Raw genomic sequence first — 18,620 nt, 5'->3', positions numbered from 1 at the left:
GTAGAATTATTGAAAAGTACTTTTTTCCAATGAGACCCTCTCCAAAGTTGAATGGAGTCACCCTTACAGGGTTAAGAGCCTCCTAGTCACTCATCCTGTTACATTCAACGAGTGTCGGTTGAGAGCCTTCTGTGTTCCATTCTAAACTCTTGGAAGACATCAATGAGAAAACAGACAAAAATCCATGCTCTTGGAGTGTTTACATTCTAGTAGGGGTAGGGAAACTTTCAATAAACAATGAAACAAACAAATCAGTAAATTTTATGGCATGTTGGGATGTGAAAGAGTCATGAGAAGAGAGTAGAATAAGAGAGGTGAGGAATGAGAGACGGTGGGACAGGAATGGGACCGGCTGCAGTTACACTAGGATTGCTCTGGTCGGGCAGCCACATTGAGAAGGTGACAAATGAGCATAGACTTCAGTGAAGAGTGTGAAGACGTTCTCCTGGGGAAGGATATTGTAAGCAGAGGGAAAAGCCATGTGAGGGCTGAGGAGGGATTGTACCAGCAAGGAAGCCTCCTCGGGGGGTATTTAAGCAAAGCTGGGCAGAACATTTGGGAGAAGAGTTGAAAAGAGGATTACTGCTTGGAGTGAGAACTTGGACTTCAGTCTCTGCCAACTTTTTATATTCTCTGTGCATAGTATTTTCTTCTAGTTCAGAATAATTAATTTGGCAGTGATGAGAAGAATGGGTTCAAGAGCAGAGATGTCAGACCCGGGCTCACATATACTAATGGTAAAGGGACCAGACAGAGAGTAGAAACATTTTAAAATATGGACAATGCATTTGAATATTTTTTTAAATTATGTAAATCAAACGAAGCATGGTTACAGGCCAAATCTGGCCCAAGGGCCTCCAGTTTGGTACCTTTCATTAGAGAAAGTGAAATCATTTAAGAGGGTAAAGGTCTTATCTGGACAGGAAGTCAAGGAGAATAAAAGATAAAAGAAGAAATCTGTGTGTCTTTGGTGGCAATTATTCCTTTGTTATGATTTGACAAGAAACCAAAAGGGAAGAAAGAATCAAAGACTACTCTGTGGTTTAGACCCCAAGACTTTGCTTTTCCTCAAGCAAGGGTAACATTGGTTTTTTTTCTGCCTATTATCAATGGCCAGATACTTACTTGTCCTCCCATTGTCCTGTTATGCATATTTACACATAATTTAGAAACTTGGAATCCACTTAGGGAAAGAAAATACTAGTCAATGCAACCTTTCTCAATTATTTTGTATCTATAATGTAATTATAGTCGTAACGCTTTTGAACAGAGGCTCAGAATTAATTAACTGTGATAATTACAAAGACACAGGTAAAGCTTTTATTCTTTTTGCCGTATAACTTGTCCTGTTTCCTTGCTGCAGGTGCCTTCATTTGCAAGATGGTGCCGTTTGTCCAGTCCACTGCTATCGTGACAGAAATACTCACAATGACCTGCATTGCTGTGGAAAGACACCAGGGACTTGTACATCCTTTTAAAATGAAGTGGCAATACACCAACCAAAGGGCTTTCACAATGCTAGGTGAGGGCATGCCGGTGGCAGTAGTTAATGCCATTCTTCACTACAGAACAAAGAGAATTTCTTCAAAGTGATTCATAAACCAGTGGAGTAAGCTCTCATCTATCTTGTAGACATTGGAGTGTAATTTCAGGGTTTCAGTTCTGTCCACATTTTCTGCCACCCCCCGCCCCACCTTCAGGCCTACCCTAGCACTGAAAATCTCTCTGCTTAGATTTACTTCTTGAGTTACATTATAACCACTTAAGCTATACTCTCACCTGATCTAAGATAATCTATCGGTGGCATTGCCGTATTAACATTCATTAGGTTAGCGCTCTGTCATCCTGAGGTTAGAGCCTCTGAGCCAAGGCGCCCTTGTGGAGGCAGGTAGATTTTGACAGAGGCCAGGAAAGTTGTCTTTAGAAAAACGGAGAACAGGGGTGCTGCCTAGAGGTGGCCCCGGTGGTGTGCGTGCAACAGTAGACGGCCGCAGGGCTCATGCGAACACTGGGCGCTGAGTGCTGGAGGTGCCTGACAACGACAAATTCCGTCCCTGCCCTTATTTTGCTTCAGGCATTTCTGAAGCCTCAGCTTGCTGTAACCATTCCCGAGTCAGCAAGTCATGATGAGCACGTGCCTCCTGATGAATGTAAACCTAAAGCAATGTCCTAAAGCCTAGCACAGGAAAATGGAGGAATTTCTCTGATGATTGTAGTCAAGCCATTTGAAACCCTAAAGTGCTTCTCCATGATTTGAATGTATTACAGCTGAATAACCAGAAGTTAAGGAGCAACTAATGCAATAATCAAAGAGAGCAATTTTTTACTAATATCTCACTTGAGAGAAGTGATTAAACAGTTATTTCTACTGTAAAAATTTAGCTAGCATGGGGTGGTAGAATTACAGAAAGAACTCCTGAAGGCTTTGCAACACCGAACTCATTTTAAATAGCTAAACCAATACGGAAAAAAATCACTGGCTTCAATTATTTTCAGATTTATGTCACATCCTTCCTACAAAGAATTCAAAGACTTCTTGGCTTTTAATAATTGACATCCTTCCACCATCAGAACATCTGAAAACAGCATGTGGGTGTGGAAAGAGAGTTAGAGAAGGAATACATGGAGGAGGGGAGTTATTCAAAAAGGAAAGAGAAGGAGAGGGAATTTCAGCATCCAAAAGCAAAGTTGGTAACAGGCAGCTAAGGGAGTGCCTCCTCAAAAATGTCGTAGGAGACAGAAAGGCTTTTAAATCAAGCAGCGTCATCTCCCTTAGAGGCTTTCCTGCGGTGTCGTGCGACAGCTCCCTCTCCCTGTTACACTGGGAACCAGTGTCTATCATGCCCAGTACCTCCTTCTAGCTGAGACTTGCTGGCTCCCAGGCCCCAGCCAGCAGAGATATGCTAGACACTCTTGCCCAGACGTGCTCACAGATTCTACCAGTTATGTTCATATGTTCATAGAGCCCTAGCCCTTCTGCCCCTGAGCAGACAGTGGATTCAAGGACATTGGCAATGAGCCAAGCCAGCTAGACTCAATTCCTCCAGAACTTCTACTAAATATTGGAAAAATGATTGAACATAAGGTAACATAATAAAATAATGACTGGACTAGAAAAGAATAGATGTGTGTAGCAATGAGGAGAGAGAGAGGGACAGGGACAGAGACATTGATTTGTAAGCCTTACAACTATCTTGAATCATTGATTCATAATGACCTTCTATAGGCGGTGTCAGTTCATATGTTTCTTTATAACAAACATCAATTATGGATTAAGTGGGCCTCAGTTCCTTGAAACTCAAGGCAATACAGTGTTTTCTTAAGGATTCCACTCAGTATAGAATGAACAAGCATAGCTTGAGCTGGGAAATTTTTGTTTTAAATCAGTGTTGGGGAGGAGATCAAGACGGTGGAGTAGAAGAACGTGGAGCTCACCTCCCCCCACAAAAAATACACCTACATGTGGAGCAGTTCTCACAGAATACCGACTAAAAGCTGGCAGGAGGTATCCTATCCAACCAAATCGGCAAGAAAGATCCCACATAACCAAGTAGGGTGAAAGGAGAGGGGAAAAAAGGAGTAGGGATGAGACCTGTGCCCCGGAAGCAAGCTGTGAAAGAGGAAAAGTTCCCTTGCCCTGGGAACCCCCTTCACCCCCTGCGAGGTCTGCGGGGCAGATAGGGAGCTGGAGTGGCCTGGAGTTTGTTCAAGAGGAGTGTGCAGAGCTGACGTGCTGCCAGGCGGGGAAGCGAGGGACCAGCACAGAGAACTGCCACAGCGCCGCACTACGCAGCCTGAGATGTGCACCTGCTGGTGTGTGCACTGGCTAAATCACAGACGAGGGCACAAAACAAGCCTCAATAAATTTCAGAGATAGAAATTATTTCAAGCATCTTTTCTGACCACAACAGTATGGAACTGGAAATCAACCATGAGAGAAAAAAAATAATTACATGGAGACAAAAATCAACGTTGGAGCTCTTGGTTCTGGCCTTGTCCTAGTCCAATGAGATTCTCTTTTGTTCTTTGCTGAGGATGTATCATTAAAGCAGTTCCCTCAACTAACTCATATGGAGGACAGAGCATTTGGAAAAAGCGCCCTGGTTTCTGATGTTACAAGTGTTTGTTTTGTAAATAAGAATATGATGTTCATATAATTATACTGAAGATAAATGTACTTTCAATTTTAAGAAGAAATTATAGAAGGTGCATATATCATGTTTAAGTTATTCTTCCATTCAACAAATAGTAGATACTTGAGCAGCACCTGCTGAGGGCCAGGAATTTCCCTTGGGAGTTTATTTGGAGAAATTCGATAAGTAAGTAAGTAAGTCAGTAAACGGCATTGCCCTTGCTCAGAGGAAGTTGTCAGAAAGCAGTAGGACAACAAGGGTGCCGCTCTGCGGGGCACATAGAGACAACAGGGAATTAGTGGTCAGTTCTATCTGGAAATGGTTGTAGCCGTCAAAGGTTTCCAAGAGAAGATGACTTGTAAGTCAAGTCCTAGAAAATGAGTCCCCAGATAGAGAGGGGAGTAGGGTGCCAGTCCAGAGTGACAGCATCGAGACATGGAGCAGCACAATGCATTCTGGGAAGTGGGAACTGAAGCCAGCTCTGTAAATTCCTCAGTGCAGGACTCGGGTGTAAAGAACGGGAACAGAAATGTCAGCGGAGACAGGGAAGCATGCGGGACTGCAGAGAACCTCAGGGACCATTTTAAGGGATTTGGGTTTTATCCTTTAGGCATGTTTTACACATTTGAAACCCACTTCAGGAAGACTATTCCAGCAGCACTTTTAAGGGTGGTGAAAGAGTGGAAGTGAGAACATGTAAGGAGACCACTGCAGTGCTCCAGGGTGGAGTAAGCGAGGAATATAAGGGATCTTTATGGTTAGAGAACTGAGCACATGTGTACTTTGCTTTGCTGAGTTGCAGTCTGACTATTTTTAATGTTTTTACAGGTGTGGTCTGGCTGGTGGCAGTCATCGTGGGTTCGCCCATGTGGTACGTGCAGCGACTTGAGGTAGATTCGGGGCTGGGACTGGTAATTATACTCTTGAAATGCTCTCCCCCCAGCTTAATTATAGCTATTCTCCCTCCTGCAAGAGCATTGCAGCCAGTTTCTATGATCTCAGTTATTTCACTGGAGGTTTTTCAAGTGGAATAAATAACTTGCTTTAAGATTTTTTTTTCTGCTTTGCCTAGCTCTTCCTTGAGCTTATGTTGCTAAGACATTAATGCTTAAAATGGAATGTTCCAGGGTCACTTTCTACCTTTCCCCGCCAGCTGAACATGCCTTTCCTAGTGTTCTTCAGTGCCTTGTTATGTTTTAAAAGTTCGATGGTTGCCCTAGAGTTTTCTTTGAAGTCACATAATTTCATAACCAACTATCTACTTAGTTGATTTGCCTTCATAAGCCCTTTCTCACCTGCCTGCTAGTCATTGACAAATTGAAATTTGAAGTGAAACATGTGAGCGCATCATCCCATCCCACTCTCCCCTTCATCAGCCTCCAGTGGTGATTCACAGTGAAGGAAGCACTGTGTTGGTTTTGGTGACCCACTGTCTCCATTAAAGCACAGTTAAATGCCTCGTGCATGGGAGGTCCAGCACAGACAGTAGTCTTACCCTCTAAGGTGATTTTTAAAACTACATGTCTTTTGTACCTTTTTAAATTGACGTAGGCAAATGTGAAACTTTTCTGGGTGCTCGGTGCCCACCAGCAAGGATATCAGACAAGCTCTCAGGCAAGGGTATGTTTAGAAAGCAGCTTGATTTGAGTTTAGTGCAACTCATACATTGAATAAGCTGGGCTCCACAGGTAAGAGCAGAGGTCTGTCTCTTGCCGCCTATAAGAACACAATCTGACGACTTCCCAGTCCTCTGCTGAAGTGCCCTGGATGAAACCTTGAGTGGGCCCTATGCCTTTTCCAGTCAGTCAGATAATAAAATTCTTCTGGTCATTTTTGGCCACAAGAACAGTGACAAGACGAGTCATGGAACAGCATTAATTCCTTTATCAAAATGTGCAGTCCAGTGGCACAATCAATCATGAGAGTCCACATTCTCAATCAACTTAAAACATTTTCGTGTGAGCCATTTTTCGGCTAGAATCCTAAAATATGGAGAAAGGATATGGTTCTCTTCTTCTCTGTTTCCTTAACCTTGAGTTCTCTTTCTCCCCCCATTCAGCTGGCCGCCTCTGGCTCCCTGGGAACTGGAGAGGAGAGGCGGGGGAGAGAAAGGGCAGCCGTCCTCTGGTAGCGATGCACTCTGCACGTGACTGTTCCCCATGATTCAGTCTTTCCTTCTTGGGTTTCTCACAATAACACCACTGAAGCTTCTGACTGCTACTCCCTTCTCTAGCCGGCTGCTCTCAAAGACCTTTCAGCTGCCACACACAAAGGCCCGTGGCCTGCCCCTTTCTGAGGCTGCCTTTACCCTTAGCAGGAAATCCATACCAATGGAGCCCTTTCATAAGTGACCCCACCCAATTCCCCTTGTGGGGTCCATTTCTGGCCCATAGAACACAAGGAGACTTGTCCATTTTTAAAATAGAATTATTTTATCATCTGCCCTAAATATATTTCATTTAACTCATTCAGTTTATAGAAAATGCATATAATCTAATTGGCAAAGCCAGCCCTCTCTGGCAGACAGATCAGCCAAATCAGATTTTCTTCCTGTCCAGAAAAAGTATGATTTCATTTCACAGATTAAATAAGTGTATTAATATGCATTCCCACTGCCACCTTCTCGCTCCTAAATTCTATTATTGGGGGTGTGAGCACGCACAGAGCCTTAATTCCTCAGCTGGATGCGTGAAGCGCCACCGACTCCACCATTTCCACCGATGTTCTCTATGCTTCGCTCTCGCTGGGCTCTCTCTCAGGAGGGAAGCATTCGATGACTTTCAGGGGATGGAAGCAATGAGGTGGCTAAGTTAAAGCCGTCATCACTTCTACCCCTTCACTGTATGGAAAATGCGAATTCACAACATCTCATTACCTGTCAAAACATCTTTGTTCTAATGCCAACCTTTACCCTGAATAGAAATACATTTAATACAGGGAAAAGCATAAAGCCTCTTCATGGATTAATGGCGCCTCGATCAGAGTGGTTTCAGTGACCTCAGTAGTTTGAACCTCCTCTTTCCTTGGTGCCCCATAATGAGATGAGAGACATAAGGTGTGAAAATTGAACAAAAGGTGATTACGAAAGAGGAACTGAAAATGTAGACCCAGCATGACACTTCAACCTCAGGCATCCTTTTAGGCAGTGGAATTTTCAAGAAGTGTATGTTTGGAAATAGAAGATCTGAAATTGATTCCCATGAACCCATCTGAGTGTGCCCTCAGAAGGTTCTTTGCTTGTCCCCATTGTGTACCCGCTTGGAGACTGTCAGTCTAGCTTGTGCTGGAGGACGTGTCAGAACCGTGCCCACATCTTTGTTGGCCCTTGTGGGCTCTGCCTACATGGAGTCAGAATGAGTTTCACCTTCACATCCTCTTTCCAGGGAGTCTGGATCATAAAATTATTATTCAATAAGTGTTTTCATTCCTAGTTGTATTTGAAAAATAACACCTGGACTGAACTTGAATTTTCACACTTTTGGTGAACGTACCAGAAAGCTTCTTTTCCCTCATTCAGTTGACTGTGAAGATTAGTGATAAAATTTGCTGGGAATGGAGGCAGAAATATGTCTGAAGGTTTTTAAGTATTCTTCAGCAGGAAAGCTGCAAAGTGACTCAGATGATAACAGTTTAGATAAATTCTCTAACTTTAATTCCTATTATTGAGATAAACTTTTGAATATACTCTAAGTGTTTAGTTTGTCTCTTATTCACATTTTTATTACTATTCATATTGTTATCAATAATTTTAAAAACTCATCAGATCAGTCTGTAAGAAATAGTATTAGTAAATAGAAATTGCCTTTCTGTAAAATATATATCTCAGAGGCTTATGATTGGATCTGCATATTTATAGAATGGTGATAGTTTGAATCCCAATTTCTTATTCATCTCAGAATCTAAAAGCTACCAGCTGCCTCTCTAAAATCTTTGAGAGTAGTGTGATTGTTGCAATCTGAAATAGCAGTAACCAAATACAGACCATCAGTACTTACTCAGTTGGAAAAAGTCTGATGTCTTGTCAAAATTTGTCTCTTCAACAGTTGAGGGAGCAAAATAATGTAACATTATTGTACATTAGTACAATTAATGTAACATTGTACATTAATGTAGCTGGCACGCAGTACAGAATTTTTTTTCATACGTACATACTTTGGTCATTGTAGTGTTCTTTCATGCAGTTGAAAACTTACGACTATCAACCATCTTGTAAAAAGCTGAGAAAGATAAAAAAAAAAAAAAAAAAAAAGAAGAGGCTATGGACCTCCATTACATTTAAAATGGAAAATGTGAAACTTAAGAATTTAAGCAGTGATGTGGAAAAACCATACTTCACAACAAAAGAAAATCAAAATATTATCTCGTCTGAAATATGTACACGTGATAAATATGTGAGGGTCTGAAAAATGCTGCATTGTAATACTACTTGGCTGCTTTGGGTTCTTTTGCTGCTAACTCTGGCTCTTCTAACTGAACTACACTTATTTTGAAGATTAAGTATGACTTCTTATATGAAAAAGAACACGTCTGCTGCTTGGAAGAGTGGGCCAGCCCTGTGCACCAGAAAATCTACACCACCTTCATCCTTGTCATCCTCTTCCTCCTGCCTCTTATGGTGATGCTTATCCTGTACAGTAAGATCGGTTATGAACTTTGGATAAAGAAAAGAGTAGGGGATAGCTCAGTGCTCCGAACTATTCATGGAAAAGAAATGTCAAAAATAGCCAGGTCCGTTTAATGAAATATTCACCTCTGTTTAAAATATTTTTAATTAGTTGTGCTGGAAGGGACAGTTGCTTGCAATGTCAGAATTTCTGAGTAATGCAGTGGAAGCATCACTTGTAATTCATGCTTAGCACTTGAGCTGACTTTGAAGTTTTGAGATTTTATGTATGGCAGGAAGAAAGAGCAAGGTCACCAGTTCCTAAATCAAAAGGGAAGCCACTGTTACAAATAAAAACTTATTTGGAATTTTAAAAATTGCCATATTTTCACCTCTGTGTCAATACAACATGGTAGGAATTGCTGTGGAGCTCTCCTCTCTCTTCCACTCACCAGCTACGTGATGTCGATAAATCTGCTTACTTACTTCCTCCCATGTCCCCTGCTTTCTCATGTAGACCAGGAAGCAAAAAATATCCATCCTTACTTCCTCCCACCCAAGGATGGTACTAAAAAACATGAGATGATATGTAGGAAACTCCTTTGGAAATGAGAGAGTATGTTATTTATTTTAAATTATTATTATTATATATATGTATGTGTATATATATATATAAATCTAAGGCTTTATTTTCTGATCATATTGATTAATAGAAATTTTTAAACGCAATTTAAAAATCCTAAAATTTACTTCTATGATATCTGTCGGCTTTATGGTTTATTTTATCATCTACACTGAATGGCTATTAAAAATGAACAAAATCTTGCAAGGAGTTCTAGTGGTTTGATGAAATTCACCATTTCTTCAGGTGTGCGGCGGCCTCTAGTGCCCAGTTTATATAAAGCGCTCCTCTCTCGATGCGCAGGGTGCTGGACTCTTCAGCACTTGGGACTTCTTGCTGATTTAGTGCTCCCTCTTCCTCGGAACTACCATGGACTACCATGTAGAGATAATAAATAACAAGTATGACTATAAACTTGGAAATGGGTCTCTTGCAGACATTAATCTCTATTACAGGACTAATGGAGAAAACTAGTTTGGATCCCTGGTTAATCATAGGAATTAACTATATAGTGGAGGGTTTCATTTTAATTCTATCCTAAGGGCGTCCCATATTTTTCTAACATAAGCATGAGTCCTGTTCAATATAAAAGGAATAAGAGCTTGGGCACTGAAGTTAGACTGCTGAAGTTTAAATACAAACTAGCCTTTCTAGTTTAAATCCTCTTCTAGCCATCTGACTTTGTGAGTCACTTGACCTTCTCTGTGCCCCAGTTTCTGCGTCTGTCAAATGGCTTGTTGGGAAGACTAATGACATGGTCCATGCCAAGCATCTAGTATAGTCCTAGACTTGTAATGAGCATGTATCTTACGGATGTTCATAATATGAAAAATACAGGAATGAAAGTAATAGCAATGGGAGAAGATGAGAGACCACTCACAATGAACCTATTGTGAGCTTCATTAATATTTGAAAAATTATCATCGAGAAGTCTCAAACTGTATTTAATAGCTTTGCTTTCAACTTGACCCATCTGCCAAGGAGAAGTTAACCAACACGGTGTATCCTTGTGGGTCCAGGAAGAAGAAGCGAGCTGTTGTTATGATGGTGACCGTGGTGGCTCTCTTTGCTGTGTGCTGGGCACCTTTCCATGTGGTTCACATGATGATTGAATACAGTGAGTGCTTGTCATTCTCATTTGATGGAAATTCTAGTTTGTTTCCTGCTAGAACAGGCAGTGAATCATTAATATTTGTTGCCATTCACTTGGGTAATCAAATATCAGACATTGAATAGGTTTCGTTCGTGTTTTCAAGATTCCCAGATCATTATGCAGTATAGAATTACGGATGCATATGACCAAAGCTTTAATAATTACAAAAAATAAAGCAAAGCTATTTTACAAAAACACAAAGAAAATAAAGAAATTCTTCTCTCACGCTAGGCTTTCTGTTTTCCCTAAGCCATTGGGAAAGGTGTGACATCCTATAAGTGCTCTCTATTTAGAACCTCACTTGAACCACGTGAATTTAATAAAACCCAGGATTTCAGCTAGACCCTTAATGTATTCTCTCCGATAATCTGAGACTTAACATGGTTCTCGGGTGATTGTGTTTCTATAACCCAGTGGATATTTGAAGGGTAACTGCTGCTTCCAGATGAAGCTTGAAATCAAGTTGAAATGCAATAAATCCTCTAATATGTGCTGGGCACTGGGCTGTGCGTGTAATCCTAGACTCTCTAAGAGTGAAGACTCATCACAAAGGTGTTTTTCTTCAGACATCAGATGGCTCACTCCAAAATGGTCTGGAGAATTTTTCACACTTATAACCACTTGTAAAAGTGTACATGTTTGGTAAAGACAGAAGATAAACAGAAACATTATTTTATGGTCATTAAAACAAATATGCGTTCTAAAGTATTACATTTTATTACAGGCAATTTTGAAAAGGAGTATGACGACGTCACCATCAAGATAATTTTTGCGATAGTGCAGATAATTGGGTTTTCCAATTCCATCTGTAATCCAATTGTTTATGCCTTTATGAATGAAAACTTCAAAAAGAATTTTTTATCTGCAGTTTGCTATTGCTTAGTGAAGGAAACCTTCTCTCCAGCACGAAGGCATGGAAATTCAGGAATCACTATGATGCAAAAGAAAGCAAAGTTTCCCCGGAAAGAGAACTTAGTTGAGGAGACCAAAGGAGAAGCGTTCAGTGATGGCAACATTGAAGTCAAGTTGTGTGAACAACCCGAGGAGAAAAAACATCTCAAAAGCCATCTTGCGCTCTTCAATTCTGAACTTTCTGAGAATTCTGCTTTAGGCAGTGGGCATTGATTACAGCAATGTCTTTATAATGGATGCCATTCATAGCTTTATCTGAAGAGAAAAGTATTTGAGCAAAGGTCAAAGATTTGTTCTTTATTCTTTGAATGATGAAAAGAAGGAAATTTTGTCATTTTTCATAAAAATATGACATTATACATGAAACACAATTTTGGAAAATTAGTATACCATCCTTGTAGATTATAAAAGTGGATTCAAAAAAAAAATCTTGTACAGAAATAAATGTCCTTGCCTAGCAGTTTTCCCCTCACGCAGTCAATGTTGTGTCTTTTTTTTTATTGCTAAATTGGATGAGAAGAATAGCAATGATATCTTTTTTTCTTTCGTAAGTTTAATAGTGGAACACTATAATGTAATTTTTAGTGCACCATTGAAGCTTGGTGATGCAGTCTTTTGCGAATGAGGTCTATTTAGTAATCATAAAGTTGAAGTAGATAGAGAAGCAGTGAAATAACAGATGGGTGAGATTTAGAGGCAGATGCAGCTTCTTAGAGTCCTACCAAGTTGCCATTGCTGCGATGACCGGCATGTCCCTTAACCTCCTGAAGCCTCTCTTCCAAAACTAGGATGTTACCTCCTCTACATCACGGAATTGTGGCTGGAGCAACATGAGACAAGAGCATTAAAGCACCTGGTACTCCACAGCTCCCCAAGTTCTGGAGCATTATTGCAGCTCTTCGTGCCCCTGGCCCCCTCTTTCTGTCCCCTTTTCCTTCCTGAGACTCGCCCTCAACCCAGTCCAACTTTTCACTCTTGCCTGTTTTATAACTAGTTTCTCTACTCAAAAGAAGAATGTTTCTGAGCTCCTCATTTATAAGTTGACCATAATAAATTGAGGCCAATCCAACTATATCAAATATTACTATTTTTAAACTTTTTACAAATTTTTCATGAGAGGGATGAAAGATGTTTTGTCATGTGAAAGGGCTTTTAGGTGTAGTTAGTGGATGGGAGAGAGAATCAATGCCAAGCCCGTGAAATTTTGCTGTGCTTAAGACTGACCCCCAAGAAAGCTGGGTTGGAAGAACAAGAGTTTCCCACCCATGTTCATACCTAATTCTCCCTCAAACTGAACTCCTCCCTTCAGTCTTTTCCTGTTCCTCCCAAGTGTCATGGGTCCAGTGGCCACCCTCATGGTGCCCTGTTGCTTCCCCTTCAATATCTACGACTCCCGAAGTCCGGTTGTCACAGCCTCATGGCCAAAGTGTTTCTTCTGCCTCCAGTTTTCCAGCCCTTGTTCTTCCAGCCAGGTACTCGAAAGGAAGAGAAGCACAAGAGTTCTCAGGGAATTTCACCTGTAAAGCTTTCAGGCTTGGGAACCAGAGAACTCAGGCCGTTGGGATCTCAAGATACAGACGTTTAATTTTATATGTGTGTTCATGTAAGCATAGATTTAAAAAAATGAAACAGTCTGTGGTATTAGGAAAAAATGTCACTATGACAACCGGAAATTAACAAAGTCAAGAGAGGAAAACTGATGATTTGGTTTGTGTCAAATTGGACTCATCACGGGTTATTTACGTATGTTGTCCTCTTGTTGTGCCGAACTACCCTGCAGCAAAACGATGATTATCATTACATCATTAAACCTTTAAAAACGAATCGGATTCACCGATTTTGATTATCCTCATTTAATCAGCAAATATCCATATGACTCTTTTTCAATTTTATGTAAACATGCTCCAAATTTGACAATAAAAAACGGATAAATCAACACTATTACTGACCATTTAATTATTAAAGTTTAAAAAAATTCTTAAACATTGCAGAACTCAATCTAAAACATATATATATTAGATAATAATTTTAAAATTTATTGTAAAATTTTTAGACAGCCTGTGAAAACTCTTTTCTTTTTTTCTTTTTTTGGTTTCCATTGCATTAATGCTGTTTCAGAAACAAAAATAGTTAAAACACACTTTCTTTTGTTCTTTAAAAATATACAATTCTTTTGCTCTGTTATAAAACTTTGGAAGATAAATATGGTTTAATCCATTACTGAGAAACTCCTACTATTAGCCAAAGGAACTCTGAGTCCAGTTTGGACGCCAAGTCCTGATGATGGTGTGCACAGTTTATGAAGTCCACCGAGAGCTCACCTTGGATTTGCCAAAGGAGCCCTGGTTATGGCCTTTCTTTCTCTTTTCCCTGACTTCACAGTCCCGAGTCTCTTAAACCCGTTCATCCTCCACCCAGGGATCTGCTCGTTCCCCCTTTTTCCCTCTGCCCTAGGCTGTCACTCATTTTACTCCATCTGGTTTTCCCATAGAAGAAAATATTTATACCCAGGATTATGCAAGGTAAAGAGAGACACTAAAAGGAGGAAACTTAAAAGGAAGAAATGATAAAATGAATTCCACCAAAGAAAAAAAAAGACTTCTGCATAAATGTTCACAACAGCTTAACTCAAAGTAACCAAAAACCGGAAACAACCCAAGTGTTTATCAACTAGCGAATGAGTAAACAAACTGTAGTAAAGCTGTCCAATTGACTATAACTCAGCAAGAAAAAGAAATGAACTATTAATACGTGCAACAACAAGAATCAATTTCAAAAATATGCTGGGTGAAAGAAGCCACGCCAAAAAGAACATATACCCTATGATTCCATTTATAAGAAATGCCAGAAAAGACAAAACCAAAGGGATAGAAAATAAGCAAGTGGTTGCTAGGGACTAGCTAAATTTAGGCAATTGAATACAAGAGGCATGAGAGACTTTTTTGATGATAGAAATGTTTCATTTCTTGATTCTGGTCATGGTTACTTGACTTTATACATTTGCCAAAGTTTGCTGAATTGTATACTTTAAAAGGATGAATTCATTGTATGAAAATTATACTTCAATTAAAAAAACACCCAAGGGAATTTCATTTTGCGATATAGAAATGCCTGGTCCTTATATTGGTTCCTTGACTTGTAGCATAAGATCCATTATAGTAAGAAAAGCCTATGGAAGCTTTTGAGACCCCTCCACTCCATCCTAGTAGCCAAGAGAATAAATCAAAAACAATATTGCTTCCCAAGGTGAACATCAAAGATCAGTGCCACTCTCAAAGATTTAAATGACGCAGCATAGATACCCATCATATATATCCCCATTTAATTCACTAGTCAGACCCCTGCAGAATCGAGATGGATCATAGTGAATGACAGTGGGCTGGCACAGACTTAGGTCATCTCCAAGTGCTGCTGCTGCGCGGGATGTGGTACCTTTGCTAGAGCAGATTGTCATAGCCTCCGGTACGTCGCATGCACTATGCGGCAAGCAAATGCATTGTTTTCAGTGACCGCTTAAAAGGAGAATCAGCAACAGTTTACATTCACATGAGAAAGACAGCAGGATACATCCCACTGTTTTAACCAAGATTATGTTAATTTGCCTGTTACTTCACCATGTAGTCCAAAGGAACATAAACAATCTGGAGAGTTCACAGCAGAACATTTTGGTCCACTATATTTATCACACTATGTTACTTAGATCCGATAAGCAAAAAAAAAAACACAAAATGTCAAGGACTCTGCTTCCGTAATCACATGTGCTCCAGAGGATGAGAAACAAGAGAGAGAAAACTTAAAATGACTTAGAGGCTGCTACATTGGGGAAGGTTTTAGGAATTTTTAAGTTCTGGAAATTTGGGGACGTAGCTTACAAAGTACTTTATGGGTTTTTGTACCTTGAACCTCCTGCCACTAACGAAGAGCTACGATACTTGGTGAACCTCTTCGGGTCTGGGAAGCATGATAGTCTCTTCTAGTGAATACTGTTTTGACCCACTTACCGGCAAAATGGTAAGCTGTTTGAGTGAGGCCCCAGGACAAGAAGGGGCTCTGCAGCCTGTCTACGCTACAGACAAGCAGATCTGTCACTTGGATCATATAACCTAGAAGATACAATAGTCTAGGTTGCAGTATGAGAGAGTCTATCACCTAGATCGTAGGCCCCATAAAATCCTCTAGTACTAGAAGTATCTGTGTGAGATAAAGATGTCATGTGAAGCCGCTGGCAAATTGCAATTAAAGAGTTGCTGGAGCAAGCCCACGTCATCTGCAGCAAAGAACTATTTATTCACCATCAAAATGTAGCTCCAGGCATGCTACTGGGTCCTAGGAGAGACTGAGTGCCATACTATCCAGTGACCATGTGGCCAAAACTGTCTATCGCGAGCTGAGCACTGTCACATCCCCCAAGTCACAGGTTGGGCATTTCCAGAAACAATTCATAGTAAAATGAAAGGAGTAAACCCAAGACCAGTTTAGAGCACATCCAGAGAGCACAGATAAGCTGCACAAACAGGTGGAACATTTTTTCATATCACTCACTAATCTTGCACCAAAGTTTCTTCCTTGATTCACATCCATGGTCTCATGTTTAGATTATCAGTTACTGAGAGAGGTATATTAAAATCTTCCACTGCAGTTCTGTGTTTGTCTACTTCCTCTTTTACATCAGCCAGCTTTTGCTCATGTGCTAAGGCTACGCTGTTACATACAAGCAAATTTAGGATTTTTGTCTTTGTGATTGGCCATTTTATCATTATGAAATGTTCCTTTCTATCTCCAGTAGCAACAAAGAAGTTTTCAAAGAAAAAAAATTACGTAAAAACATTCTTTAAATATACTTAATAAAATGTTTAAAAGGATGTGTACTAGTGTTTATCAATAGAAACAATAACACAAAAACAAGAGAAAAAAAAAACCTCAGTGCCTACCAATAGAGGAATGACCAAGTAAATTATGCTACATCCATATTATCTATATTTTCAAAGATTGTTTAATGCCACGTGTGGCAGGTGAAGTAATGCTAATAAAATGTGGAAGCTACACATTCAGGAATTTTCTCCTAATATGCAACCTGATCCTCTCCATTCCCCATATGGTCTGTAAAAAGAAAATTCCTTTCTGTATCACTCCATAAAGAGTTACTTTTACATTCTCAGCTCACCAAAGTAGTCTTAATATGTTTTTCTGCTTTATTGCTCTAAAATTCAACCTGAAGCCATTTAATGCTATGATCTATAAGACTAGCAGCCTCTTTAAATACAATGTTGAGAGGTTATTGCTATTAGTAGAGTAAAAAAGCAGTTTCAGCTACTTTTCAAATGTAGTATTTATAGGTTTTATGAAGAGCACAAGACGTCTTGAAATGTTGAAACAAAAACAAACAACATCCATTAAAACCTATAGACTGGCAACGTGTTGTTCACTGCCCATGGACTGTTTCAACAAATGTTTTTGGAGCTCCTACTGTGTGTCAGTGTTAGATATCCTCCTTCCATTTCAAGATCAAGAAAGTCCTTTCTATTCTGCATCAGGTAAGGCTGAGGCTGAGAAGAGTTAGCTGGCAAATGAGAGACTAGGTGAAAGAAAATCATAAAAATCAGTTGAATCTATAAGTTTTAAAAACATATGTAGCTTTACTGGCTTAGATCTCAAGTTCCTTTTCCTCTTGCTTCCCCCAAATTTTGTTTTCCAGAACTGAGATGATGATTTCTCTATAAAAGAAAAAAATCAGAAAGAGATGAAATTAAAAAAAAAAAAACATTAAAATGCTCCATTTGAAATGAAATTGGGAGAAGACATGAGGAAATGAACTACCGTTCTGACTCTTCTGGTTTCTGGTCACTCTGCCAGTTTCCTTGGCTACTGCTATGTTTACCAAACTGTGTTAGAAATATACATAAAGAAACTATTTTTAAAATTAATTTTTAATGAATTGGCAAAGGCAATTTAAAAATGGGGGATTTCAAGGAAGAAACGCATCTAAGCAACCTACAATTATATCTCTTCTCTGTAAGGAGTAGGCATTTCAGTGCGATAATTTTCTGTCTAAACACCAAGCTGAGTGGTTTAAAAAATAATCAAGGAATAATTTTTCATTTAGGATAGTAGATTACATAACATCATTTATTTTCCCTCCCGAGATCCTACCAGAATGATAATAAAAGGAAACAAAATGTATGAATTCACAACAATGAAGAAAAAGAGAGGATAGTCACAGTGGATGAGAATTTTCAATAAATTTCTTGGAAATGAAAACTAGCCGTTGACTATGAGCATCATTTTGAAACCTCGGGTAGTTATCAGTCAGATCTATTACTGTAACTATCTTTATAAATAATGAACGGTACCCTGCCTTCACTGACCAATCTCATTTTCATTGCTTTTACAAAACTTGCATAACCTCCAAGTGTAGCCTTTGTTAGCAAACTAACTCCAGAGTAACCAAATAATTCAAGGTAGCAAAAGAGAACTTAGAAATAAATTTAATTAGTATTCTCGTAAAGATTTAAGAAGATATTGCTTTTATAAAGCCATTAATAAAACATGTTCTGGAAACTAACAATGGGATTAATAAAGCTATGGGAAATTACAAAATAGATTGCTGGAATTAAAAATAGATAACTTACTCATCCTGGTTCCACATATTTAATAAGAGCCTTCACAAAGCTTCCTTCAAAAATATTTTCTAAAGTATGTTTGTATGGCAAACCTTGAGGCTATGCTTATCATTCAGAGTTTGGAGACAGATGGCACATTCAAACGGAGTAATTTTAGGTGAGATTAACAAAATTGAACATTTACAAAGAAGTGAACAGAGTACAGGAAAAAAGAGGAGTCAGTGCAGTACCAGCTGCTAAAAGCAAGGCCCTCTTCCCACCCCCGGCTCTGAACAGGAGACCAGGGGGACTGAATACTGTCCTCTCCGTGAGTTTACAGAAAGGGAGGGTGTGCTCAAAGGGCAGAGCTGCCCCAGGTTACACTATGCCATCCTGGTTTGCTCCTTTCCCTCTCAGGCAAACCTAGCCTTCTTACTATGATGTTAGCTGAATTCCTTTTTCCAGAGTAGATAAAGACATGCACATTTGTACCCTATCCATTTATTTATCCATCCAATATACATTTGCTGAATCACTTCTATATGCCAAATTTGCAAGATAGTTAGCTCTAGTTATGATCAAGTCTGGTCCATAAAAT

General features: G+C 39.6%; 1 protein-coding gene across 2 annotated transcripts in view; it reads left to right on the top strand.

Moving 5' to 3' along the window:
- Nucleotides 1-18,620, top strand: part of LOC102523331 (pyroglutamylated RF-amide peptide receptor) — a 213,099-nt gene that overhangs the window by 28,423 nt on the left and 166,056 nt on the right. Inside the window, exons 2-6 of one of the 2 annotated variants that reach the window (XM_006185506.2) lie at nt 1,364-1,522; nt 4,962-5,023; nt 8,626-8,861; nt 10,378-10,475; nt 11,236-11,636. In XM_006185506.2, coding sequence (XP_006185568.1) covers nt 1,364-1,522; nt 4,962-5,023; nt 8,626-8,861; nt 10,378-10,475; nt 11,236-11,636 — 956 coding nt within the window. Of the gene's footprint in view, nt 1-1,363; nt 1,523-4,961; nt 5,024-8,625; nt 8,862-10,377; nt 10,476-11,235; nt 11,637-18,620 lie in introns of those variants that run through there. The other variant, XM_032462687.1, reaches the window with a different exon arrangement.

The sequence above is a fragment of the Camelus ferus genome, chromosome 2 (genome assembly GCF_009834535.1).
Source record: "Camelus ferus isolate YT-003-E chromosome 2, BCGSAC_Cfer_1.0, whole genome shotgun sequence".
Taxonomy (NCBI): Eukaryota; Metazoa; Chordata; class Mammalia; order Artiodactyla; family Camelidae; genus Camelus; species Camelus ferus.
The sequence above is the reverse complement of the archived record's forward strand: the minus strand, read 5'-3'. Positions and strand labels throughout refer to the sequence as shown.